Here is a 24,783-nt window from a genome sequence, read left to right on the forward strand (position 1 = left end):
GAAACTAGATCGGGTGGGTAACATAGATACACATGATACAGACCTGTATATGGCACTTAACAGTGATAATGCAGCTTGCTTACATAGGATCATGGGACTATTATGTCTCTAATATGCAGGTTTCAATGCCGGTGAGTTATTAAGTTGTTCCTGTCACTTCAGGAGACTAGATCGGTGGGTAACATAGATACACATGATACAGACCTGTATATGGCACTTAACAGTGATAATGCAGCTTGCTTACATAGGATCATGGGACTATTATGTCTCTAATATGCAGGTTTCAATGCTGGTGAGTTATTAAGTTGTTCCTGTCACTTCAGGAGACTAGATCGGTGGGTAACATAGATACACATGATACAGACCTGTATATGGCACTTAACAGTGATAATGCAGCTTGCTTACATAGGATCATGGGACTATTATGTCTCTAATATGCAGGTTTCAATGCTGGTGAGTTATTAAGTTGTTCCTGTCACTTCAGGAGACTAGATCGGTGGGTAACATAGATACACATGATACAGACCTGTATATGGCACTTAACAGTGATAATGCAGCTTGCTTACATAGGATCATGGGACTATTATGTCTCTAATATGCAGGTTTCAATGCCGGTGAGTTATTAAGTTGTTCCTGTCACTTCAGGAGACTAGATCGGGTGGGTAACATAGATACACATGATACAGACCTGTATATGGCACTTAACAGTGATAATGCAGCTTGCTTACATAGGATCATGGCACTATTATGTCTCTAATATGCAGGTTTCAATGCTGGTGAGTTATTAAGTTGTTCCTGTCACTTCAGGAAACTAGATCGGGTGGGTAACATAGATACACATGATACAGACCTGTATATGGCACTTAACAGTGATAATGCAGCTTGCTTATATAGGATCATGGGACTATTATGTCTCTAATATGCAGGTTTCAATGCTGGTGAGTTATTAAGTTGTTCCTGTCACTTCAGGAAAGTAGATCGGGTGGGTAACATAGATACACATGATACAGACCTGTATATGGCACTTAACAGTGATAATGCAGCTTGCTTACATAGGATCATGGCACTATTATGTCTCTAATATGCAGGTTTCAATGCTGGTGAGTTATTAAGTTGTTCCTGTCACTTCAGGAGACTAGATCGGGTGGGTAACATAGATACACATGATACAGACCTGTATATGGCACTTAACAGTGATAATGCAGCTTGCTTACATAGGATCATGGCACTATTATGTCTCTAATATGCAGGTTTCAATGCTGGTGAGTTATTAAGTTGTTCCTGTCACTTCAGGAGACTAGATCGGGTGGGTAACATAGATACATAGCGACTTCCACTCCCACATTATGAGATTATTCACTTTCATGAACTAGCCCAACCATACTAAGGGTGATTATGCTGACTGTCCTTGCTTCATCATGAGATAGCATTGGGACGGTAATATATATGTATATATGTTTATATGTATTCAGTGGCGGTATAACTATAAGCTAACGAGTAATAGATTTCCTTTATAAATAGGTTATGTGTGTGTTGTAAAGGCTTTAGTGACATAGAGTGGAATGTGAGGGGCGTCATAGCTGGGGTTCCCAGGTGGAGTGTTGGAGGGAAGATTAAACCCTGTGTTCCAGGGAGAGCAGTTGAGCCCTTGGATTGGAGGTGTTGGTCTTGTGGGGGGCTTGCTGTTATGTAACTAAATAAAACTGGTTATGGCCTACCTGAGCCATGTGCTGACTTTATATTAGTGTTCTCATGTTGTAACAATTATAACGCTGTCCATTAGTAGAGGCAGACTTTTTAAACTTTACTTATCCCAGGATAAGTCTTCATTCACAGAATTAATATGCTTTAGTCAATGTTTAACACTTGCAACTCATGGTGCTGTGCTCAGCATGGAAGCATAGGAGTAACTGACATGGTGGGAAAATCTTGTTATTATTAGTTAGGGGTTATCTCTTAAATTAGATTGGGGGGCAGTCTAATTTTGAATAGTATTCACGTTACCTTGGTAACGTGCCGCACATTGAGGGATCACTTACTTTCACTTTAACAATTGGTGAATAACAGCACAACAGTCGCGTGATGTAAATAGTAGTAGAGAAAACGATGACGGGCACACAGGACCTTAGACGCATGACGTCACTAATAAGATATTAACACGCACAAAATGGCGGCTGCTAACTAACACGCGGACCACAGCGTTTAGAAGGCCTTGAACAATGTGGCCAGGTCATTTTCTATACAGGAACAGATGAGACCTTTTCAATTAAAAAAATCGCTATAGGAGTTCGGATCGGTGAGAATAAATTCTCCAAAATACAGCAACCACTATAACGGATATTGAAGTATTATTTTACAGTGAGATTACTGATACAGCAGAAAGTGCATACATCCACTCATTATGAATAAGAAGACACTAAGCAAAATCAGTGAGCATACACACCAGCACAATAATAACCAGACCAATTAGGCATTTGTAAATCAATCAATCTTTCTACAGGATTCACTGTCTACCTCGAATCGCCTACATATTTAAACTGTGGGTGAAGTAGAACAACCCTCATCAGGTGAGAATTTGGATTACCTCTGGTATGCAGGGAATAGAATCTGTTCGCCAATTGTGCCCAGTCTTCTGCTGGGTTTGCTTGTGGTTCCAATAAAAACTTCCTTAAATATAGAGAAGCATTGCAGGATGTGTTATCCCAGCAGGGGGGTACGACTTTGAAGTGGGCATCCCATGTAAAGAGGTGCTGGAGGGATTTGGGTCTTGGTAGTTACTGGAGTGACCTGCATGTCATTACTACACATTGTAAAGGCAGAGTTAAAGCTGCTGCGCTAGCTAAGACACGGCGTCACACTTTGGACAAAGCTATATTATCTGAATCCTTAGCACGTTATCTTGCAGTTAAGACTGAGGTGGGTTATGTGCCTTACCTGGATCATATTAGCCCCAAGTTTGAGAGGTCCCTGTACGTGAAGCTTCGAATCGGGATTGTGCCTACTGCAGAATTGATGCATAGCTGGGATAATGATGCCTCCCCCACCTGTATGCCATGTAGAAATGGAATAGAGGATTTGAAGCATTTGATTATGCTGTGCCCTGTGACATTGCCCCTGAGGAAGCGTTTACTAAAACCATTCTTTCAGGGGCGTGGTTGCAGATCCATGGAAGGGCGATGGCAATGTGCCTAAATTCAGCGGATACTTTGGCAGTGCCCAGCATCAGCCAATACCTGAAGTGGGTCTGGAGAATGCGCATGAGAAAACTGCAAGGGCTAGGCTAACGATCAATTCTGATCTTGAGTATGCACCTTATTTGTATCATGTTGGATTATGTGTTTTTTTTCCATGTTATGCTATTTTTGCATTCTATGATGTGTGGTGGTATGTGCGCTTGTATGACTTGTATGTCAAAATAAAGCTTATGACATTAAATTACCTCCAGTATGACTGAGTCTTGCCAGTAGAGAACCAGGACGAACCAACCATATTATCCCAGTATTAGGTTCCTCAACATTGTTTTATTTTACTTGTTTCACTGTACGCGAACTATGCAAATTGGATTATGATATCAAGTTTAATCGGAGCCTTAACACATTCACCATACCAAGGTGAGTAGCTCATGAGAGATCAGCACCACCAATATTAACTCATGGTGGACATCACATTAAAAAGGTGTCACATTAGAACTTCTATCCAACCAACAATTACTGATACAACGTGTGCCATAGTTTAATGAATTAAGGATACTTTGGCAGGATCTCTGTCGAATGGAGACTAAATCATGAGACTAAATCATGAGACTAAATCATGAGAGCACAAATGTAATAGAAAGACTAGTGCTGTGAAGTGGCGGAGCAACTAACTCACCAGTTGTGGTTCACTTAAACCTATTCCCAGTGCACAAATGGCATGTTAACGGGACCAACTCGGTGAGCACTAAGACTAACTTGTCGAGTGGTGATGGAACATTACCGTATACCCTTAACTATGCTATCAGCCTAGTCTGATCCCTTATCTGGTGTCTAAACCTAATTTTTGAATCTTTGTATTTTTATTTTTCAAGAGACTGGGCCCGGTAATTGCCCATTCGCGGGTGCCGGAATAAAAATCTCCCCATTACCATTCCCATTCCAGCCCAAAACACAGACAACTCCAGGGAAAAATGCAAAAAAAAAAACAAACCAGGGCCCTTAATTTGAGCAATCATGCCTACTTCCGAGCAGTGATGGCTCAAGGGGCGCTCGGGGAGTGCGGCCGCGCAAGGGCACCCAACGGGCACAGCAAATAAAGGGTGCCTTGCCTCCTGCTCAGTGTCCTGTAAACTTCATCGGTCTGGCCCAAAGCGTCCTAAATAATCACGCCGCGCCAGGTGTGTCCCTCAAACGAACTTTACAAGAGCAGCAGGGGGTCTTGGTAGGCATTTGAGGTACATATTTGGGAGCTAAGAGGGGCTGTGTGGGGCTTTCATTTGTAAGTGCCCCATCGCAGTTCTAATTGCCTATAGATTCGTAGAATCGGGCTCATGACAGAGATTGGTTTAACAAAAGTAATCGCCCGCCCCTTTGCTTAGGTGCCAACCAAACACATCTTTGAGTGAGAGAGGAGTCTCAGGCAGGGTTCAGAGAGGCCCCGAGGGGTGCTGTCAGAATGTTGGGGAGTGTGGGGTGGGGAGGGGACACACCAACAAATCTTGCACAGGGCGCTGGCAGATCTGGTTCTGGCAATGCTTCTGATGGTCCAAACAGGTATTAATGGCTATGTGCCCAGGTTTATAGTACCCAGTATGTATCTATGTCCATTCGCTCCCCTGAGCCAAACCCCCCAGCTACTAATGGCAGTCTTTTGAGTCCACAGCTTTTGTTTTTGCACCAAAACCCCCTACTTAAATGATGGCCACCACAGAAATGATGGCCACCACAGCCAAACCCCCCAGGTACTAATGGCAGTCTTTTGAGTGCACAGCTTTTGTTTTTGCACCAAAACCCCTACTTAAATGATGGCCACCACAGAAATGGCCCGTGGAACTCAAGCAGGAGCTCGTCATTTATTTCTGAAGTCTGAAGCTTTCGCTGGGCATCGAGAGCTTCAGCTTCAGAAAATAAAATGCCTTTCAGCCTTAATGGTGGGCGCTGCACCTGCGAGGCATCCCTTCCCTTCAAGCAAGAGATGCCCGTGGGCCGGCGCCACCATTGTGGAGAGAAACGTGAGACCGCTGGAAGCAGAGGCCTTGTTTTCTAATTCCTGAAGCTCCCGCGCATTTGCGCGAGTTTCGGTCTTTAGGAAAAAGGCCTCCTTTAAAATGTATCATTTGATAGTTGGGCCAGACTACCCTTGGAGTAGAACGGAGGGGGCGGGGCCTCCAAGTTTGCCCCGCCCAGTCTCTAAAATGGCCCCTCCCATGACCAGTTAGCCCTGCCCCACCCGAAATGTAAGTTTCGGTGCTGCCCTGATTGGTGGTCGGCACGCGCAGGTTGTTCTCTCGGTGGAAACCTAGAGAAGGCGCTAGAGGGAGATATGGGAAGAGACAGAAAATGGCAGAGTTAGAGGAAGACCGAGCGAGAGTGAGAGAGAGACAGGGACAGAGAGAAACCATCAGAAAGAGAGAAAGAGGCACAGAAATAAGAGAGATAGTGCATTGAAGAGAAAGAAACCTTTGGCAGAGAGACATACAGGCAATGAAATGAGAGACCGAGGTAGAGGGACGGGCACAGAGAGAGATAGACAGGGAGCAACTAACAGAAAGAGACAAAGAGAACGAGGCAGAGAAACAAGGGAAAGACAGAGAGAAATGAAAAGAAAGAAACTGCGGGACAGAGAGACATAGAGACAGGAAGACAGAGACAATGAAATGACAGAGGCAGGGGATGGGCACAGGGAGAGGGGCGGGAATAGTGACAGAGAGAGACAGAGAAACAAACCTTGAAACGGAGAGAAAGACAGCGGTCTAGATTGACATATGATGCACTGGTTGCAGGTGTAAATATATATAAGAGGCATAATCTGGTATGTTGATTGAATTGTGCCAATATGAAAAATATTTTGGGAAACAAACCTTGAAAAAGTGCACATTTCATCTTGTTCTAGAAAAATAGCTACAAACACTTGTTGGCACCTAAATGTTTTGGGGATACTGTTCTAATTAAAGTTTAATTCTGGGATACTTTTTAACAAATCTGTGTCATGAAACGTGTTTTTCTTCTTCTTGAGTTTTTCATATTTGTGCCCCAAAACACGTGCAAATTACGTGACTTTCCAATCATATTGAGACAAATGCTTGAAGGAAATGTATATACACATATTTTGAAAAATGGATCCAATTAAAATTATTTTTCCATTATAATTCATGTTAGTGCCATACTTTAAAAGCTCAAAAATCTGTGTATGTCTGTGAACACTTTTGCGTGCGGGCAATTTTGCCAATAGGTGGTGGTGTGGTTTAAAGCAAACAGAGAAATGGTGCTGGATGGGTATGCAGACTGTCAGTGCATGCATGACCGCAGTGAGGAGGTGCACGCAGCAGGTTCTGATGGCACCACTGTTAAACACACAGGGAGGCAGTGATGGATGGAATCTGGTAAGGGTTGGTAGCTTCTTCACAGGACAGAGTAAGGTAAAGATCCTGGGGTGGGGGGTTGCAAGAAAGTGAGTACAGGTCGGTAGCTTCCTCCAGGGGCAGAGTAAGGCAAGTGGCTGCAAGGAAGGGAGTAAAGGTTGGTAGCTTCTTACCAGGGCAGAGTAAGGTAAAGACCCTGGAAAGGCTGATAGGAAGGGTGTAAAGGTCGGTAGCTTCTTACCGGGGCAGAGTAAGGCAAAGACCCTGGGGAGGCTGCAAGGAAGGGAGTAAAGGTTGGTAGCTTCTTACCAGGGCAGAGTAAGGTAAAGATCCTGGGGGTGGGGGGTTGCAAGAAAGTGAGTACGGGTCGGTAGCTGCCTCCAAGGGCAGAGTAAGGCAAAGGCCCTGGAGTGGCTGCAAGGAAGGGAGTAAGGATCGGTAACTTCCTCCCAGAGCAGATTAAGGCAAAGGCCCTGGGGAGGCTGCAAGAAAGGGAGTAAGGATTGGTAGCTTCCTCCCAGAGCAGATTAAGGCAAAGGCCCTGGAGAGGCTGGAAGGAAGGGAGTAAAGGCCAGTAGCTTCTTACCGGGGCAGAGTAGGGCAAAGGCCCTGGGGAGGCTGCAAGAAAGAGAGTAAGGATCGGTAGTTCTTTCCGGGGCAGAGTAGGGCAAAGGCCCTGGGGAGGCTGCAAGAAAGGGAGTAAGGATCGGTAGCTTCTTTCCGGGGCAGAGTAAGGCAAAGGACCTGGGGAGGCTGCAAGAAAGGGAGTGCTTGGATAGAAATAAGTTAAATGTATTCTTGGTTTTCCTCCTTTTGGAATAAAAGGAACACAACTACATCACACTCATCCCTGTAGATGTATTTAAGGAAGTCATGTAATATAATGCATGCCATGTTTCGGAGAATTAAATGGTGGTGTGAAGGCCCCTAAAATGGTTTGTTGACATTATTGGCGTTAGAAGCATGTTCTGCACCTTTGGCTTCCTTCACTGTGTCATTCGTGTCTTCCTTCAGCGTACCTCCAGGGTTTCTGGACTTTGGTGGCACTTTGTCTGCATCTGTGGGGGCAAAACACATGGCTGTGGGCATTAGACTTCTTAAACTGTGCTTCATTCTAACCTTCTACAACTAGACAATCCTTACAGTGTTTATGTGAGGACTCTAGCATATGACCCACAGACCCACATCACCATACAGAAGTGCCAGGAGCGTCCACTCTGCTCAATTCTCACCTGCTGTTTACTCACAGAATGTACATGGTCTCCAGCTTTACCTCTGCTTACGCAATGCATTTTTCCATTTTCTGCCCCATCAATGTTGTCAAATCCTTTCACTAGCTTTGCCTCCGCCATGTCTGCAGGGAAACTGTTACATGAATTCACTCTCCTTTTCATCAGCCCCTATTAGTGCTATCTCTGACCCCCTCCTTAGTGCAGTCTCCTGCTGTGACCGAAGAACGACTGTTTATCTGCCAATCCACATCCTTGCATGCCCAGTACCTATTCCCATTTTGGTGGCCCACCCATGAAACAAATTGATACAACATTCCAGATGTGGTATCCGGAACCTGACAATACTCCAGGTGGGGCATGCTATGTTGCTGTGTTTTGGTTGTGAAGGGAAGGAAGTGTTATGACTGGACTTGAGTGTGTTATGACTGGGCTTGAGTGTGTGCAGAACAATAATGTCAGCGACTGAGTCATGTCATGTGTAGAATGTTGGATGAGTTGGAATGTTGTCTTGTGTGAGTGTTCCACCCAAGGCAGTTGAAACCACGTAGCCTGATTGGTGGGAGCGAGTGGTCTTCCTTCCTGCTCCTGTCCTTGTCCTGTCATCTTATGTGCGTATTTGACGTAACTGAATAAAGTAACAAGCTCTGCCTTACCTGTGCTGCCTGAAGAACAATCTATCTTAATGGGGCCTCGAGAACATGGCATAATATGTCATTTGAGGTCTCCAGAACATGACACTGTTCTCCATCTGTGATCTTCTAGACCAGACCTAATGCACTATAATTGACATTGAGACTTTGGGGCAATGGTCTGCATAACACCTGTGCAGTGTGAGAGGATACTCCAGATGTGCCCTTCAGAAGTGGATGCAATAGTCCCAGTCATGGACATTACGCATGAACGCAGTGCTGCAGATGTGGCTTCTAGAACTAGTCTCAATGCTTCAGGACTGGGCACAATAATCCAGACAATGGCTCTAGAACCTGACACAAAATTAAAGGAGTGACCTTAAGACCTTGGAACGTTACTTAGAGTGTTCTCCGGGACCATAGTGGCAGGTCAACATAACACAGGATTGAATTAATTGGTTAGGGTGGGGGCTGGAATGAACCCCATAAGGATTTTGGGAAATCTCTACAATTAAAAGAGCCACTCTTTGAACTATCTAAGCCGGGGGAGCACAGCATGTGGCCCATCAGGACCCTATTTATGGCCCTCCAAGTCACATGAGTTTAAGGATGAAGTGTTGCCTGACCTTCAGTCAGTCACCAAGTCTGCCATGTTGGGTGTGTGAAGCTTCTGTGGCCCAGATGTTGTCTTTGCATCATGATACTTGCACTTTTACTTCTATTTGAAAGCAGGATTTCAGTCCCATAAGACAAATCAAAGTGGTAAAAGCATTAAAAGGCAACGTATCACGTGTTACCGTAAAACGTAATAAAAAGTAAACCTTAAAACGCACAATTATTATTTTACACAAATTAATGTCTCTGGAGGATAGCTCAGGGGCAACGTGCTTGCCTTGGAAGCAAGACGACACGGAGCACCACAGGTTCGATCCCTGGGTCCGCGCTTAGAAACCTCTGCGTATTAAGCGCGTTATAAATAACATATATCATATCAATACACCGATGTTCCTACCACTCACTCTTCCCCACTGATAGTTCGGCTCACTGCAAAGGATTTGTATGGTACATTCGGCCCCCCAGTGAAATGAGTTGTGCACCCCTGATCCAAGCAGAAGGTGTAGGGATAGGATCATCTATACAACCGAGACGTTTCCTATATACTGGAACCTCCTCGTCACCTTTATACTTCCCGCTTTACACCAGCTCACACTGCACCAGGTGTTGTTTCTAAAGTGCTGCCCAGCTCCCTGAAGTCAGGCATGTCTTGGCATCAAGGCTGTGCCAGGCTGGTACCCTGGCATTACTTTGAGTTAAGACTCTTTCCAGATACTGTTGTTTACGCACATCCTTGCTTACACGTTCATTACACCTTGTGTTAGGCTACCCTAGAGGTTTGTTACCCAAATGGACACTCCTTTCACCTATTCTCCAACTGCGTAGCCTTTGCTTCTATCTTTGTCCCCTCCTCTTCTCTTCCCGCACTTAACACCATGGGAGGTGGGGTCACAATTCGCTCACTCACGGACAAGGACTCAGCACTTTAAGACCGCTATGGTGGTGAATTGTGCAGTATAAAAGACAAATAACATAGCATAACATACTAAAAACACTATCCTTGGTATCGGCAGTACCTTTCCCGCTGGTCACTGTCTTGTTTGTTTCTTCTTTCAGGGTTTCCTCAGGTTTTTTTGGTCTCAATGGTACTCGTTCTAAGGGAGGAAAACACACAATTTAACTACTGTACGATCTGTACTGTACACCTGCCGAGGGGGTTCACAAATATGTATTGATCATTTTCAAATGTTTATTCAAATGGGGAAACTGATAATAATACCCAATTTGTAAATATAGCGCTCAATGCCGGATGCCTTCCATAACTAAGCGCTGTAACAACAGGGCCGGTGCAAGGAATTTTGCCACCCTAGGCAAAGTGTCAGATTGGCGCCCCCCCACTCCAGATCCTAACCGTTCTCAACCAACCATCCTAATTTTGTTACCGATTGCCACAAACCCCCTTCTACTCCTTCATATACTTGTGCATGAGGGCTTGGTTCAGTGAAACAGTGCCGCAAAGTCCTCTTCCATCCAATGTGATGAGCTGTAGAAAGACCAGATTTGTGGCAGCTATTTACCAATTTTATAAATAAGTTTTAAGTTACCTTACCACATTTCCTGGGAAGGCTATTGAAACCCCTCCTAGATTCATCCTGACGGCTGTTGGGGAATAGGCGTTTGGGAACAGGATTGAATAATCATCTACAGATCCTCCTAGAAATGCAACTAAAACATAGGAGAATAAGCCACAAAATAGATAGTGGGTTGAGCGCTCACTCCTGCAATCTGTGTGTGATCTGCAGGTGCATGTTGGGATACCGGCATGGCCAACTCAGCCTTTCATCCTTCCAAGGATGATAAATGAGTGCCAGCTTTGATTGGGTGATATTTGTACCTAAATATGTTTCACGTAGGTTCCAGGTCTATGCACTCACAATGTAGACACTCAAGGGGCCTGAGCGACAGAAAGCAACTGTGATTTGCTCAGTATCACACAATTTTGGTATTGTGGTTTATCCCGTTTTCTGATCCAGTTTTCCTGCAGCCAAATTACATGCATTCCCTTCAGCAGTTTGACACACATATCCCATCGATCCATCCAAATAGGAGGCACTGTCTTTCAAAGACCCACCTTACAGAAAATCCCCACCAACAAACATAGAAAAACATTTGGTTGGCTTTTCTGGGAAACTACTGCGGCTCATATGTGAATCTGGCAATATACAATTTAGAAGGTTATGGAAACATGTTATGCAAAACATGCCCAATTCGCTTTTAGAGAAGAAATGACCACAGGAGGAAATCTTAAAACGTTGACACAGTAAAATAGGTTGCTCAAAATATTCGAAACACATCTGTGGAGCTCTACCAAGTGGCATGTCAAAAACAAGGAAGGACACATGCTGAGAATTGAAATTGGAGAAGTAGACAAACTTAATGAAACAAACCCCACTTCCACATTTCAAAAAAGATGAACTGTTCATTTTTCTTCCCCCTTTTTTTTAAAGGCCTGACTCATGTAAAAGCATGCTCCCAGGTTAAAGGGCTGAAGGCAGCTGTGGCACTTGCGGGCCGGCTTCGCTAATTGGATTGCCCCCCCTCCCACCAACAACACGCCCCACAGCCTTAAATTCTGGAGGGGCTAACTTCTAGGCTAGCATGCATAAAATGAAATCAACAAACGAATGTGGGTCAGCTCAAGGTATCAGTTCACTGAAAGCCTGTGGCTCGAAAAGAAGGGCAAACGGGGGAGTTGTAGACGTGGGTATCTTCTCAGCAGCCCCCCCTGCATGGGATCTTGTATGTTTCCGTGGACCGTTGTAACCCTAACATTTGGTTATTGCTAAGCCACCTCTCACCTTCCTTTTATCCGTGGAGCAGTCGAAGGGAACACTGGAAGCTCAAACAGGCATAAGTGTCCCACACAGGCAGATGGGGCAACTCGGCCCGCCCAGCATGACCATTACGGAGGAGACTACATTTACTGGGCATTAGATTATCGGATTAATAGGTGAGAGGGCAACAAGCCAAGGAGGGGGGCATTGCTGCAAGATGTGGGAAGAAAACAGTGGGAACGGGACAGGAGGACAAGAACAGAAAACAAGAGAAAGAATAAGGGGGTGTTGGAAACATGAGGGGATCAGACAGGGACACACACACACATACATCCAGGATAGAGCGATGGTAATATGTGAATAAGGCATAGGGGCAGGTGAGTGGCGGCAGAAGGAAGAGGCCAGACAGAGGGGTGGACTTAAGGACACAGAAGGGCATAAAGACTAGAGAAAGGGAGATGGCATCCCAACCACAGTGCTGTGGACACAAAGGTGGGGCCAGGGAGCATGGCAGAAGGATGGAGGGTGTTAGGCAGAGACGGAGCAAAGCCGCAAAGGCACGTGGGCAGAAAGACTAAATAGGGGAATGCGGTGAGTACTAAGGGCAAGGGAGGATGTGAGTAAAGAAGGAAATGCACAGGCAACAAATAACAGGAGAGGAGTGGGACAGTGACAGAAGGGCGGAGGTGACTGGGATGAAAACACTGGAGCAGGGCACAGAGGGGGCAGCGAGGCAGGGACTGCAAAGTCGGCATGCTGCATGCAAGAATATGGTCGGCCGGCGGCAAGGACCGTGCAGTGTGCAACTGAGAGAGGAGAGTAGGGGTCGAGTGTCCAAGCGGGACAAGGGGTAGAGTCGTATCCAGGTACACACTTGCATCAGGGCACAAAGATCATGCAGTCTATGCTAATGATGGGAGCAACTCATACAGCGAAAGCGCTATAACAATAACAAATTATCAGTAAATGCTTAAAAACGGATCCTGTTATTTTCCATAATATTGCTGTAAGCCGCAGCGGCAGACTGGAGGCCGCCCCCACCCCTGAAGGGCTGTTACTGTTAGAGTCTGCAGCCTGAGCCATTGCCAGCCAACCAGGCATAGCATTTAATTATGACAGAGAGAGGGTTGATGGGCACTGCATGCATGATGCACCATAGTGTCGGTCGGCAGTAGTCAGCACAGCATCTCTGTCACCTGCGTCAGACTGTTACTCTCTCACTCTCAGCACAGCACAGCCTGGGCCGCTCTCACATGCACACCAGGGGGCGCCGCCACCAGGATGGATCAGGTGGCCTAGTACGGGCACTAGCCTGGCACACTGCACAGCAAAAGGCTGCAGCTAGTGCAGGGTGTGCAGGCGGCCACCACGTCTGATAGTCCAGACCAATTCAGTTAACAGGCTCAGGGGGCTTGGCCAGGCTGCAAAATGCACTGCAGCATTCATTGACTCATGCCATCGAGTCGACAATCGGTTGAGGGGGCGCAGGCGGTGCTTGGTGGCGCGCTAATGCACAGGGCCGCGTATTGCGCAACGCGCGCGTGGGCCTCGCGGCAATGACACGCGGGAGCCGGGAGTGTGTAGAACCTTCCTTTATTAGACTGCGGCGGCAACTGCCGAACTTCCCCCCCGCCCCTCCCCTTCCCCTGACGTCACGTCCGGGACGTCCTTACGTTGCAGCCGCAACGGCGGCCGGCCCCCACATAACGATGCGGGCGGGCTGACATCTCCCCCCTTTTTAACATGAGGGGTGCTCCTATCTCCTTACCCCATTTCTTCTATCAGGCGGAGCGGCTTGATGCGACTCCTCTGCGGGCGTCTCAACCCGCACGGTGTCGAGCAGTCTCGGGCAGGGGTTGCACCTTCCTTTTCTGTCTCCGACTCCTCGGCGTCTCCTTGGTATGGTTCCTCTGAAAGGCCATTTCCGTCACTGTTTCTGTCCCATTCCCACCGCTCTCCATGATGGGGCCTTACCCGCTTGAACTGTGAACTGTTTCGGGTTATGGACGTGCAGTCGCTTCTTTGTGCTGTGACCATTGTTCCTTTCTTATGAGTGATGATGAGGGGGTCGGGTGCGAACGTCGCTTCTTCCTTCCTATGCTTGGGTTGTCTGACCCATACCTCATCGCCTAGCTGCATGGAATTTTCTCTCGCCCTTCTCTTTCTGTCCGTTGCTTCCTTCATTTGCGCCTTGTTCCTCTCGTCGTTGACTCTTGCTTCTCGTTCAAGGCTTGTCGCACCCTTGGGTCTTGGGTCCTCTGGTAGCCTTGTGGTGATCGGCCTCCGGAATAGCAGGTCTGCCGGGCATATGCCGGTTGTGCTGTGTGGCGTGTGACGATACTCCCTGAGCAGTTGATTGAGAGCCTGCTCAAAGGGTTTGTTTTGGATATGGGCAATCTGTAGTGTTCTCTTGATGTTGGTCATGAATCTTTCGACCATGCCATTTGCCTGAGGCCACCGGGGTGTTATCCTTTGGTGTTGGAATCCCATGTATCGTGCAAACTTTTGAAACTCGTGGCTTATGAAGGTGGGGCCGTTGTCTGACTATGACTTTGGGAATCCCGTACGCTGACAGCATCCGGTCGAGGGCGGGGATAATGCTCGATGTTGCGCTGCTGTCCACAATCTGGGCGTCGGGGTATCTCGAATGTTCGTCCATGAGTACCACGACGTGTGTGCCGTCATTCAATGGTCCGAACAGGTCCACTGCTAGCTCCTCCCACACTTTAGTGGGAAGCGGTGACATTTGTAGCGGATTTGGGTGTGGCGGCGGGGCTACCTGTGCGCAGATGTGGCATCCTCCTATGATTGTTTCTACTTGGCTGTCAAGCTGCGGGAACCACACCTTCTGCCGGAGAAGCCGTTTCGTGGCCACTATCCCGCGATGTCCTTCATGGGCCAAGTGTATTGTCCTCTCTCGGAGTGTCCTCGGAATGACGACCTTGCACCCTTTTAGCAGTACCATGCCCTCCACCACTGTCAATTCGTCATGGACTAGATGTAGTCCCTTAACTTCTTCCTTGACTTCGTCCGCTTCTGCCTTCGCTTGCTGCCTCATGAGGGCCCTTTTGTCTGTTAGAAGGCAATGTCTAACGATGCGTAGTGCGGGATCTGATTCCGATTGAGCTGCTATCTCTGCCCAACCTATGGGTAGCGGCTGTAGGTGGTGAATGACATAGTTAATGTACGCATCCGCGATGGAGGGTTGAGACACCGTGGATGCCGTGGGGTGACGAGAGAGATAGTCGGCTGGATTGTCCTCCTTTCCGGGCTGGTGCTTTACCGTGAACTGGTAGTCTTGTAGTCTCAAGCCCCATCTGGCTATCCTTGGTGGCATGATGGCTTTGGGGTTTCCGTAGATAGTCAGGAGGGCCTGGTGATCCGTGACTATTGTGAATCTCTTGCCGAAAAGGAACAGGTGAAAGTATTCGCAGGCCCATACTACCGCCAAGCTTTCCTTTTCCGCCTGGGAGTATGCCTGTTCTGTGGTTGTCAGACTCCTGCTGGCGTACGCGACTATGTGGACGTTTCGCGAGTCTTCCGGATCTTTTTGTGTCAGGATGGCACCAAGGCCTACCGGGCTGGCGTCTACAATTACCTCGGTGTCACGTCGGGCATCGTAATACGCCATGTCCTCTGCCTGTGAAATGGCGCTTCTGATGGCTTCGAACGCCTCTTGACACTCCTTTGACCATACGAACGGAGTGTCCTTTCGCGTGAGCAGTCGAAGGGGGTTGCTGACCGTGGCATAGTCCTTTAGGTATCTAGAGCAATAGCTGGCTAGGCCCAGGAATGAGCGCAGATCCGTTGTGTTTACGGGGGGGGTGGCAGAGTTCAGCATTTCTACCTTTTCCGGGTCCGGCCTCATGCCTTTCTCCGAGAAGATGTGACCAAAGAATCTCAGCGATCCCTTGGAGAATTCGCACTTCGCCTTGTTTAGCGTGAGGCCGGCCTCTTCCATCGCCTGACATACTTTGTGGAGCGCCCTGTCGTGTTCTTCCTTTGTTTTGCCGTACACCAGGACGTCATCTGAATAGTTCAGACAGTTTGGTATGTGTCGAATTACTTTGTGAATCTCTTCTTGGAAGATCTCGGCCGCCGAAGAGATGCCGAAACTGAGTCTTTTGTACTGAAATAACCCAAGGTGGGTGACAAACGTGGTGATGTATCTAGATTCGGCTGCAATTTCGATCTGGTGATATCCTTTCGTTAGATCCAGTTTTGAAAAAACTCTTGATCCATGTAGGAGGTGGATCATATCTGTGATCCTGGGCGCCTGGTGTCTCTCTCTCTCGATGGCGGTGTTGGCTCGGCGCATGTCGATGCACAAGCGGATGGACCCGTCCGGTGACTTTTTGGGGACTGGGACGACGGGTGAGACCCAGGGGGTGGGCCCCGAAACTGGTTCAATAACGCCCATCTTGATCAGTTTATCCAGTTCTTCTTCCACTTGTCTTTGAATGTTAAATGGAATACCGCGGTAGTGTTGGGCTACTGGTTTAACGAGTGGGTCTATGTGCAGGTGTACTTTCCGGTGTTTTAGTTTTCCTAGGCCGTGGAATAATTTAGGGAAAGTCTGTTCAATTATCTCCGGCTTGGCAAAGTACTTGTGGGCCATCAGCTGATAGAGGATGTGTACCAGGCCCATCTCCACGGCTGTCCTGAAGCTTAGGATGCAGCTACTGTCAGCTTCTGTTTTGAGGATGTGTAGTGGGATTCTCGCGGAGTGATCTTTGTGAGAGCACCACGCTGTTATGGTGCCTTTGCACGGTAGAGGCGTCGTGGATCCATACGGGTAAATGTCTATTTCAGCTTTCTTGATTTTGGGAGGTGGAGTCAGTGCTTCATAAGTTTGTTCATTTATGATGTTCACCGTGGCCCCGGTGTCTATGAGAAACTTCACCGGCGTGTTGTTTACATTCAATGTGAGTATGGGACTGTGCTGTGTGGCTGTCGTGTTAGTCTTGACGGCCCACACGTAGCCCTTTTTCCTCAGGTCATCCCCTGAAGACGGGGTGTCGCTGCTGGTGGGGGATCGCGTTTCTATGTAGCGGACATATCGTCTTCTGTGGGAGCGACGCGTGTCCTCTGACGAGCGCCTGTCGTCCCGGGAGTAGTGGCTGGATCTGCTGCTGTCCCCTCTTTTTGTCGGCTTCCTGTCGCTCTCTCCTCTGGGTTTGGGCGGGCTCTGCCGGCTATATCGGTGTCTATCTTGAGTTCGGGGTCTCCCCTGTGCAGTCATGGGGGCGTTCTTGCACGTGGCCCTGAAGTGGTCCATGCCTCCGCATGCAGCACATCGTTGTCCCAGGGCCGGGCAGTCCCCGGCGTGCGGATATTCGTAACCGCACTTGTAACAGGTGGCCTCTGTGCGCTTCCTACCCTGGCTGGGGCTTGCGTATAGTTTGTTGACAGATTCTGCGGGTTCTCCTGGCTGTTGTATGGAGACTTTCCCCAGGTTGTCCAGTTGTGAGTCAACAGCGGCCTCCATGCGAGCCAGTGCTAGGATCTCTTCGAGTGACCTTTGTTTTTGCAGGAGCTGTTTACGAAAAGGTTGCGAGAGGCAGCCTGCGATCACCTGTGATCTGAGAGCTTCTTCGTTTGAATATCTGTGAAATTCGCAGTGTTTTAGTTTTATGCGCAGGCGCATCACGAAATTGTCGATGGATTCGCCCTTTTCTTGCCTGGTCGTGTGAAATACGTGACGTTCATAGTCGACGTTTGTGTGTGGAGCGAAGTATTCAGATAGTTTAGTGTGGAGTTGACCGTAGGTTACTGTGTCAACGTCGAGTAGCTCTCCGGCTATGTCTCTCACTGCTGGCCCAACCGCCATGAACAGCGTGTTCTTCAATCTTGCGTCATCGGTTAGTCCTATCGTCCCCGTGTAAAATTTGAAGTCCCTGAGCCATATCGTCCAACGGGGCCCCAAATTTGAAGTGTCTCTAATTTCAAAGGGGTTTGGCATGTGCATCACCTGCGCTGCTCCTCCTTCCGTGTGAGGGGGCGGATTGTTGCCTTGAGCGCCGTTGCCACCTCCTGGCGAGGCTGCTGCGGTGCTTGCTCCTCCTGTGGATGAGGCAGGCGTGCTTGCGGTGTCCGATATCTTGATCCGCTTACCGCGACCGGTGTGCCTCTGACGATGGGGTGTTCCTGCACCCCTGTTGTGGCTGTGGGGCTGTGCCTGTTCCCGCTCCCCTTCTGTGGCTGTGGGGCTGTGCCTGCTGTTCCTGCACCCCTGCTGTGGCTGTGGGGCAGTGTCTGTGGCTGTGGGGCAGTGCCTGCTGTTCCTGCACCCCTGCTGTGGCTGTGGGGCAGTGTCTGCTCGTGTGGTGCGCGGGGTACAGCGTGGTCCGACACCGCCGTCAGACGTTGGCGGCTCCCCGCCGTCACACGTTGTGGAGGTGCGCCGACGCGCCGAGCCGCACGATTGCGGACCTCCACACGGCACTAGTGGGCCGTCTTACCTCGTCGCCATTGTCGGGCCTGGGCCGGCGTATTGCGCAACGCGCGCGCGGGCCTCGCGGCAATGACACGCGGGAGCCGGGAGTGTGTAGAACCTTCCTTTATTAGACTGCGGCGGCAACTGCCGAACTTCCCCCCCGCCCCTCCCCTTCCCCTGACGTCACGTCCGGGACGTCCTTACGTTGCGGCCGCATCGGCGGCCGGCCCCCACATAACGATGCGGGCGGGCTGACAGCGCTGACACGCCCATGCCACTGGTGACCCTGACCCGACCCAAGTCCCAACCTTCATGGCGCCACCTGGTCTGCTGCTTCTACAGCCAGCCTGCAGACAGTATAACAACAGGGCAGGGCCGGTGCTATCACTACAGGCAAGGCAGTATTTAGTGGGGAGGTGTTAATGCAGCATTTTGCTGCTCTAACATTTCCAACATAATGGCAAGCGCCTAACCTTGCCTATTGATAGCCCCGGCCCTGTGTAACAATGCGTGTTTTCATTATTGACACTTTAACGGTATTCGTTGTATCGAAGCAGCAAGGAAGAAGAGCTGAGTCGGCCCTGCTGGAATGTGAACTTGTGACTGTCGGGTTTTACACAGAGCTCTGAAGACTGGGTTTAGCTGGTTGGCCTATCTAACCAGCTGAAATTAAACGACTCCTAACAATGCAGCGAAGCACAGCCACATGAATGATCGTGTAGGATTTATGACAACATCAAGACCCTATTTTCACAGGTTTCAAACATATACCATCGTGCCTTGCACGGACAGGGAGCAGAATACCTCCAGGCTAAGTTTCAGCTTTATGTTCCGACCCGGGCACTTCGCTCGCGGGATAGCCGCTTCCTTGTGATTCCACGCTACAGGCTGGTTCGATTCTGACCCAGGCTCTTCGCTCGCGGGATAGCCGCCTCCTTGTGATTCCACGCTACAGGCTGGTTCAATTCTGACCCGGGCTCTTCGGTCGTGGGATAGCCTCCTTGTGATTCCACGCTACAGGCTGGTTCAATTCTGACCCAGGCTCTTCGCTCACGGGATAGCCACCTCCTTGTGATTCCGTGCTACAGGCTGGTTCGATTCTGGCCTGGGCTCTTCGCTCGTGGGATAGCCGCCTCCTTGTGATTCCACGCTACAGGCTGGTTCGATTCTGACCCGGGCACTTCGCTCACGGGATAGCCGCTTCCTTGTGATTCCATGCTACAGGCTGGTTCGATTCTGACCCAGGCTCTTCGCTCGCGGGATAGCCGCCTCCTTGTGATTCCACACTACAGACTGGTTCAATTCTGACCCGGGCTCTTCGGTCGTGGGATAGCCGCCTTCTTGTGATTCCACGCTACAGGCTGCTTCGATTCTGACCCGGACTCTCTGCTCGTGAGATAGCCGCCTCCTTGTGATTCCATGCTACAGGCTGCTTAGATTCTGACCCGGACTCTCTGCTCGCGAGATAGCCGCCTACTTGTGATTCCACGTTACAGGCTGGTTCGATTCTGACCCGGGCTCTTTGCTCGCGGGATAGCCGCCTCCTTGTGATTGCACGCTACAGGCTGGTTCGATTCTGACCCAGGCTCTTCGCTCGCAGGATATCCCCCTCCTTGTGATTCCACACTACAGGCTGGTTCGATTCTGACCCGGACTCTCTGCTCGTGAGATAGCCGCCTCCTTGTGATTCCACGTTACAGGCTGGTTCGATTCTGACCCGGGCTCTTCGCTCGCGGGATAGCCGTCTCCTTGTGATTCCACACTACACGCTGGTTTAATTCTGACCCAGGCTCTTCGTTCGCAGGATATCCCCCTCCTTGTGATTCCACACTACAGGCTGGTTCAATTCTGACCCAGGCTCTTCGTTCGCAGGATAGCCGTCTCCTTGTGATTCTACGCTACAGGCGGCGGACGTGTTTTTTCAGTAGCTGCTGCTAAACTGTGGAATTCTGTGCCACGGGCAGTTAGAGCCACAAAGAATCATCTCATGTTGGGGCGTTCCCTAAAAATTCCCTTATTTTAGTTGCCTGGTGGCATGCACGTTTACTCCCTCTTGGTTTATTAGTGGCAAGATGCCTTTGGCGAACGTGCACTTTAAAGAAATGTGTTAACTAATCATAACATAACCACCCCTTTCATTTACCAGAATAATCTGGAACCTTATTTAATGAATTCCGTTTTGTTCTTTGTTTATATATTTTGAATGCTTCTTTAATCTTTTTTCTTCCGACCCTCAAAGCCTTAATTAAACATGGCGCTTCTCTGTAATTGCGTAAGGAGCCAGAAGCGTTCTGTAAAAAATGTACGGATTCATGGCAGACTGTATGCCCTTCCGTTATATCTGAGAGCCTTGGCGGCAGGGGAGTTGCTAGGTCTGGAAAAGACCCAGGGCTAAGCTGATGTCGGAACGGTTGGGGGCTAGCTAGTCTTTTGGCTGTAGCTCCTGAGATTCTATACGGGGCTACAAGCAAAAGATCAGGGGCTGTAGCCCCCTTAGCCCCCCCCTAGAAACGCCCCTGCTTGGCGGAATATCTCCCATTCAGGAAGACTCTGAAGACGCACCTGTCCAGTTTGTCCTTTACATCTTAGTCTACTTCTGGCATGTTTCTTGTGTGTGAGCTGCTCTCCCTCTCAGCGGCTAGACGCTTTCGGGCCATAGTCTGCACTTTATAAATCTTATAAAATAATAATAATACTAACAATAATAATAGTCGGAATCAATTTAAAAAGTGGCTTAAATTCGAACTGCTCCTCTTTTATTTGGGGTTATCGCAGCTGTCCTCGAGGAATCGTCACCCTCAATCCCCGCCGAAAGCTTGATGCGGAGAGAGTGAGACCAAGCATCCCCAGCCCTTCCACACATCTCTTCCACCCCCATAGCACAACAGTACGTGTGGCGAGGTGTCTCTCCCCTCTATGGCACGTTTGCACCGGCGGAGGGTAAAGTCAGCGTACTGCGTGGTTCCAGACCACCGGGCTTTACACTGGAAACCGTGTCGGCCAATCGCCAGTGGACTTTGCTGAAACCTTGCAGAGCGGAGGAAGGGTGAGACAGGGATTCTGGCTCAGGTTCTCAAACATGTGTGTTTCTGGGCATCTCATCACTTGCGCCAATAAAAGGTTGATCTCAACCCGCAAAGGAGATCTGAATCTCTGAATCTTAGATGCGCTCATTCAGATGCCCTTTTTTTTATCTCCCGTTGCACATTTGCACAAATAAAGTGGCATTTTTGCACATTACAATCCAAAATTGGGAAGTGCTTTGAAATTTCCAAAAATCAAAGACCTTACCCTGTGCCACTTTGGGCTAGGAACAGGGGTAGGCACAATGAATGAGAGGTTCATTTCAGGGGTGCACCGTCTTTGAAGAGGGAAACTTGCATCTCTACCCTTCAAACGATGTTTATTTGACTGCATTTCACAGTGACAGGACCGTTAATGGTCGGTCACTGTGAAAAGTGTTCCAGCACTCACATAGTTGCTGGGAGCCAGTCATACATTATTTTCAGGAGCACGCTCCCAACACTTATGTATTGAAGGGGGCTGCCAGCGCATATCTGCGTTACTGTTCTGCTACCCCCTGAAATGCACCTGCCACCTTTGAGAATAAGTTGAGCTGCACATTTCTGCAAAGAGCCCAAATGAAAAGAGTGCATGCAGTGTGCTTTTTTCATTTGCGCTCATTTTTGAGAATCTGGCCATCAATGTCCACCTGGACACAATGCTCAGACCCGGTCTCCCTACCCGAAAAGAGGCCAAATAAACACAATCCACCCACGAGCCCTGGTCTCAATGCCCTCTTAGGATGCAGTATATGAGTGGGCGGTGCCACAGGCAGATAAAATGCACCGCTCCCAGTTAGTGGCACATAACCAAGTGAACGCAGCTCGCTGCAAAATGTGGTCAGGAGACTGCTTAAATTTCCAGGATCCAGGGACATACAGAGGCCTTAGACTAATCTGGGGGACCTGCTACTCCCCAGAAACCATGTCCACTATAATACTCATTTGCGCATCTAGCATGGAGACCTAGAGGTCAGCGGTATCAGCTGAGGGCCTGTGCTCACTGGGAGGGCTGGTGTCTGACTGGGGGTGGGGCTGGTGTCTGACTGGGAGGGCTGGTGTCTGAATCCCATGGTGGCCTCACAGCCTGACCAGGAAGGTAATCCCAGCTGGTTTGTAAGTCATTGGGAATTGAGGGTATTGGTGCACCCCAGAGTTCCCCAGAAGAATCTGATCTAGGCAACGCATGCCACTCTCCACGTGTGCTGCCCATGACTTTATGAGGCGCACCACTGATATCAGTGGGAACCCCCTCCCAATGACTCACTGGTCACCTTAGTAATTCAGAACCCTCTCTTGAAAGACACCATCATGCTTGGGGCTCTGGCGGGGTCACCCGTGAACCCGTTTGGCCCGGCCTTCAGCCTCCCTCTGACCATTCCATTAAGAAGCCCACCTCAGAATTGCCTTTGCCAACACCCACCTCTCCTTGACCCTACACTCTTATGATTCCGCTCTTACATGGTCTTCGTCGTCGCACATTCTCAATTGGCACACCAGCCAATAGGATGCTGAGCCATCTCAAGCTCTATCCAATGACACGGCCCGGGCTAAATTTGCATTATTAGCACAGTTGCCACTCCTACCCTCCAGATACATGCAATGACATGCGCCTGCTGGCAGGTTGCATGTTTTGAAAGCGCTTGGACTATAGCCAGCCTCATGGTTTCTCCACCATTTTACACTCCGCCCATCACAGGGCGTTCATGGGCCCACCCATAAGTAGACCACATAGTAAAGTACTTTAGACCAGGAATGTCCAACTCCAGGCCTTGAAGGCCAGATGCATGTTGGATTTTCAGGATACCACTCATTGATATTCATGAGATAAATTTGCATGCACCAATTCTAAATGTATGCACATTTTTCCTCATGAATATTAATGAGGGATATCCTGAAAACCCACCTGGTTTCTGGCCCTCGAGGCCTGGAGTTTGACAACCCTGCCCTAGGCTGTCCCCTAACAACAGATTCAGGCAGCGGCCTGCACACAGGTACAGGCCTGCACACCCTCAAACAAGACTGCATGCTTGAAGGTCTCACAAACGTGTCTGTGTGTTTAATCTGCTGTATATTGGCCTGAGATAAGAGGCAAGGAAGGAGTCTGTCTGGTGTGACGGATCACAAGTCATATTATAGTTGTGGTCAGGCAGCAGAGGGCATTCAAGGCTAGGGGTTGGCACAGTTTACTTTTGTGTTGCCAGCACAGGTGTGCACGACTAAGCCACGGTGTAAACTTTGGTTGTGGTTCTGCTTTTACATGCAAATAAACTTTTTGCGGTAAAATGGCCGTAAAACACAACTTTACACTCACCTGTTGGAGCTGCTTTCTCATTTTCTAAATAAAACAAAGAAACACAAACATTAAACATGTATAAACGCAGGAATAACGATAGTGCAATAGTATGCATAATTAATACTCAAAAAACTGCATAAACGGAAAGGTACTTAATACATGTAATGCACGTGCGTTGCCTCGGTGTCCAGGTGGGGGCGTGTCTGTGGAAGGGCAGGGTTGCTGCTCAACTAATTGGTAAAAAATCCATGATTCCATTTTTCTTTTAAATGTGAAATTGTATTGATTTTCTGATATTCATTAGTAAAACTTTTCAAATCATAATGTCAAATACTCTCACGTCCACCCGCCCCCTCTCCCCCACCCACTGCCTCCCCTCCCCTCCTAACCCGGACCACGGGGAAGCCTGTCTCGCATGGGTACCCGGAGATTATGTAAGGAGAATTGGGAGCTTCAGGGTTTACTAACCGCGGGGAAGCCTGTCTCGCACGAGTAGCCGGAGATTATGTAAGGAGAATTGGGAGCTTCAGGGTTTACTAACCGCGGGGAAGCCTGTCTCGCACGGGTACCCGGAGATTATGTAAGGAGAATTGGGAGCTTCAGGGTTTACTAACCACGGGGAAGCCTGTCTCGCACGGGTACCCGGAGATTATGTAAGGAGAATTGGGAGCTTCAGGGTTTACTCACTGCAGGGAAGCCTGTCTCGCACGGGTACCTGGAGATTATGTAAGGAGAATTGGGAGCTTCAGGGTTTACTAACCACGGGGAAGCCTGTCTCGCACGGGTACCCGGAGATTATGTAAGGAGAATTGGGAGCTTCAGGGTTTACTCACTGCAGGGAAGCCTGTCTCGCACGGGTACCTGGAGATTATGTAAGGAGAATTGGGAGCTTCAGGGTTTACTAACCGCGGGGAAGCCTGTCTCGCACGGGTACCCGGAGATTATGTAAGGAGAATTGGGAGCTTCAGGGTTTACTAACCACGGGGAAGCCTGTCTCGCACGGGTACCCGGAGATTATGTAAGGAGAATTGGGAGCTTCAGGGTTTACTCACTGCAGGGAAGCCTGTCTCGCACGGGTACCTGGAGATTATGTAAGAAGAATTGGGGGCCTCGGGGAGTACTCACTGCAGGGAAGCGTGTCTTGCACGGGTACCTGGAGATTATGTAAGAAGAATTGGGGGCC

At 48.8% G+C, this 24,783-nt stretch overlaps 1 protein-coding gene across 2 annotated transcripts in view; it reads right to left on the reverse strand.

The window, feature by feature from the left end:
• The window catches only part of LAYN (layilin), a 141,103-nt gene that overhangs the window by 25,352 nt on the left and 90,968 nt on the right, over positions 1–24,783 (reverse strand). For both annotated transcript variants that reach the window (XM_069614309.1, XM_069614310.1), the window contains 3 exons: positions 23,619–23,642; positions 10,049–10,126; positions 7,531–7,614 (listed from right to left, as the gene is read on the reverse strand). In XM_069614309.1, coding sequence (XP_069470410.1) covers positions 7,531–7,614; positions 10,049–10,126; positions 23,619–23,642 — 186 coding nt within the window. The remainder of the gene's footprint in view (positions 1–7,530; positions 7,615–10,048; positions 10,127–23,618; positions 23,643–24,783) is intronic.

Source organism: Ambystoma mexicanum, chromosome 9, assembly GCF_040938575.1.
Source record: "Ambystoma mexicanum isolate Mex_15411 chromosome 9, UKY_AmexF1_1, whole genome shotgun sequence".
Classification (NCBI taxonomy): domain Eukaryota; kingdom Metazoa; phylum Chordata; class Amphibia; order Caudata; family Ambystomatidae; genus Ambystoma; species Ambystoma mexicanum.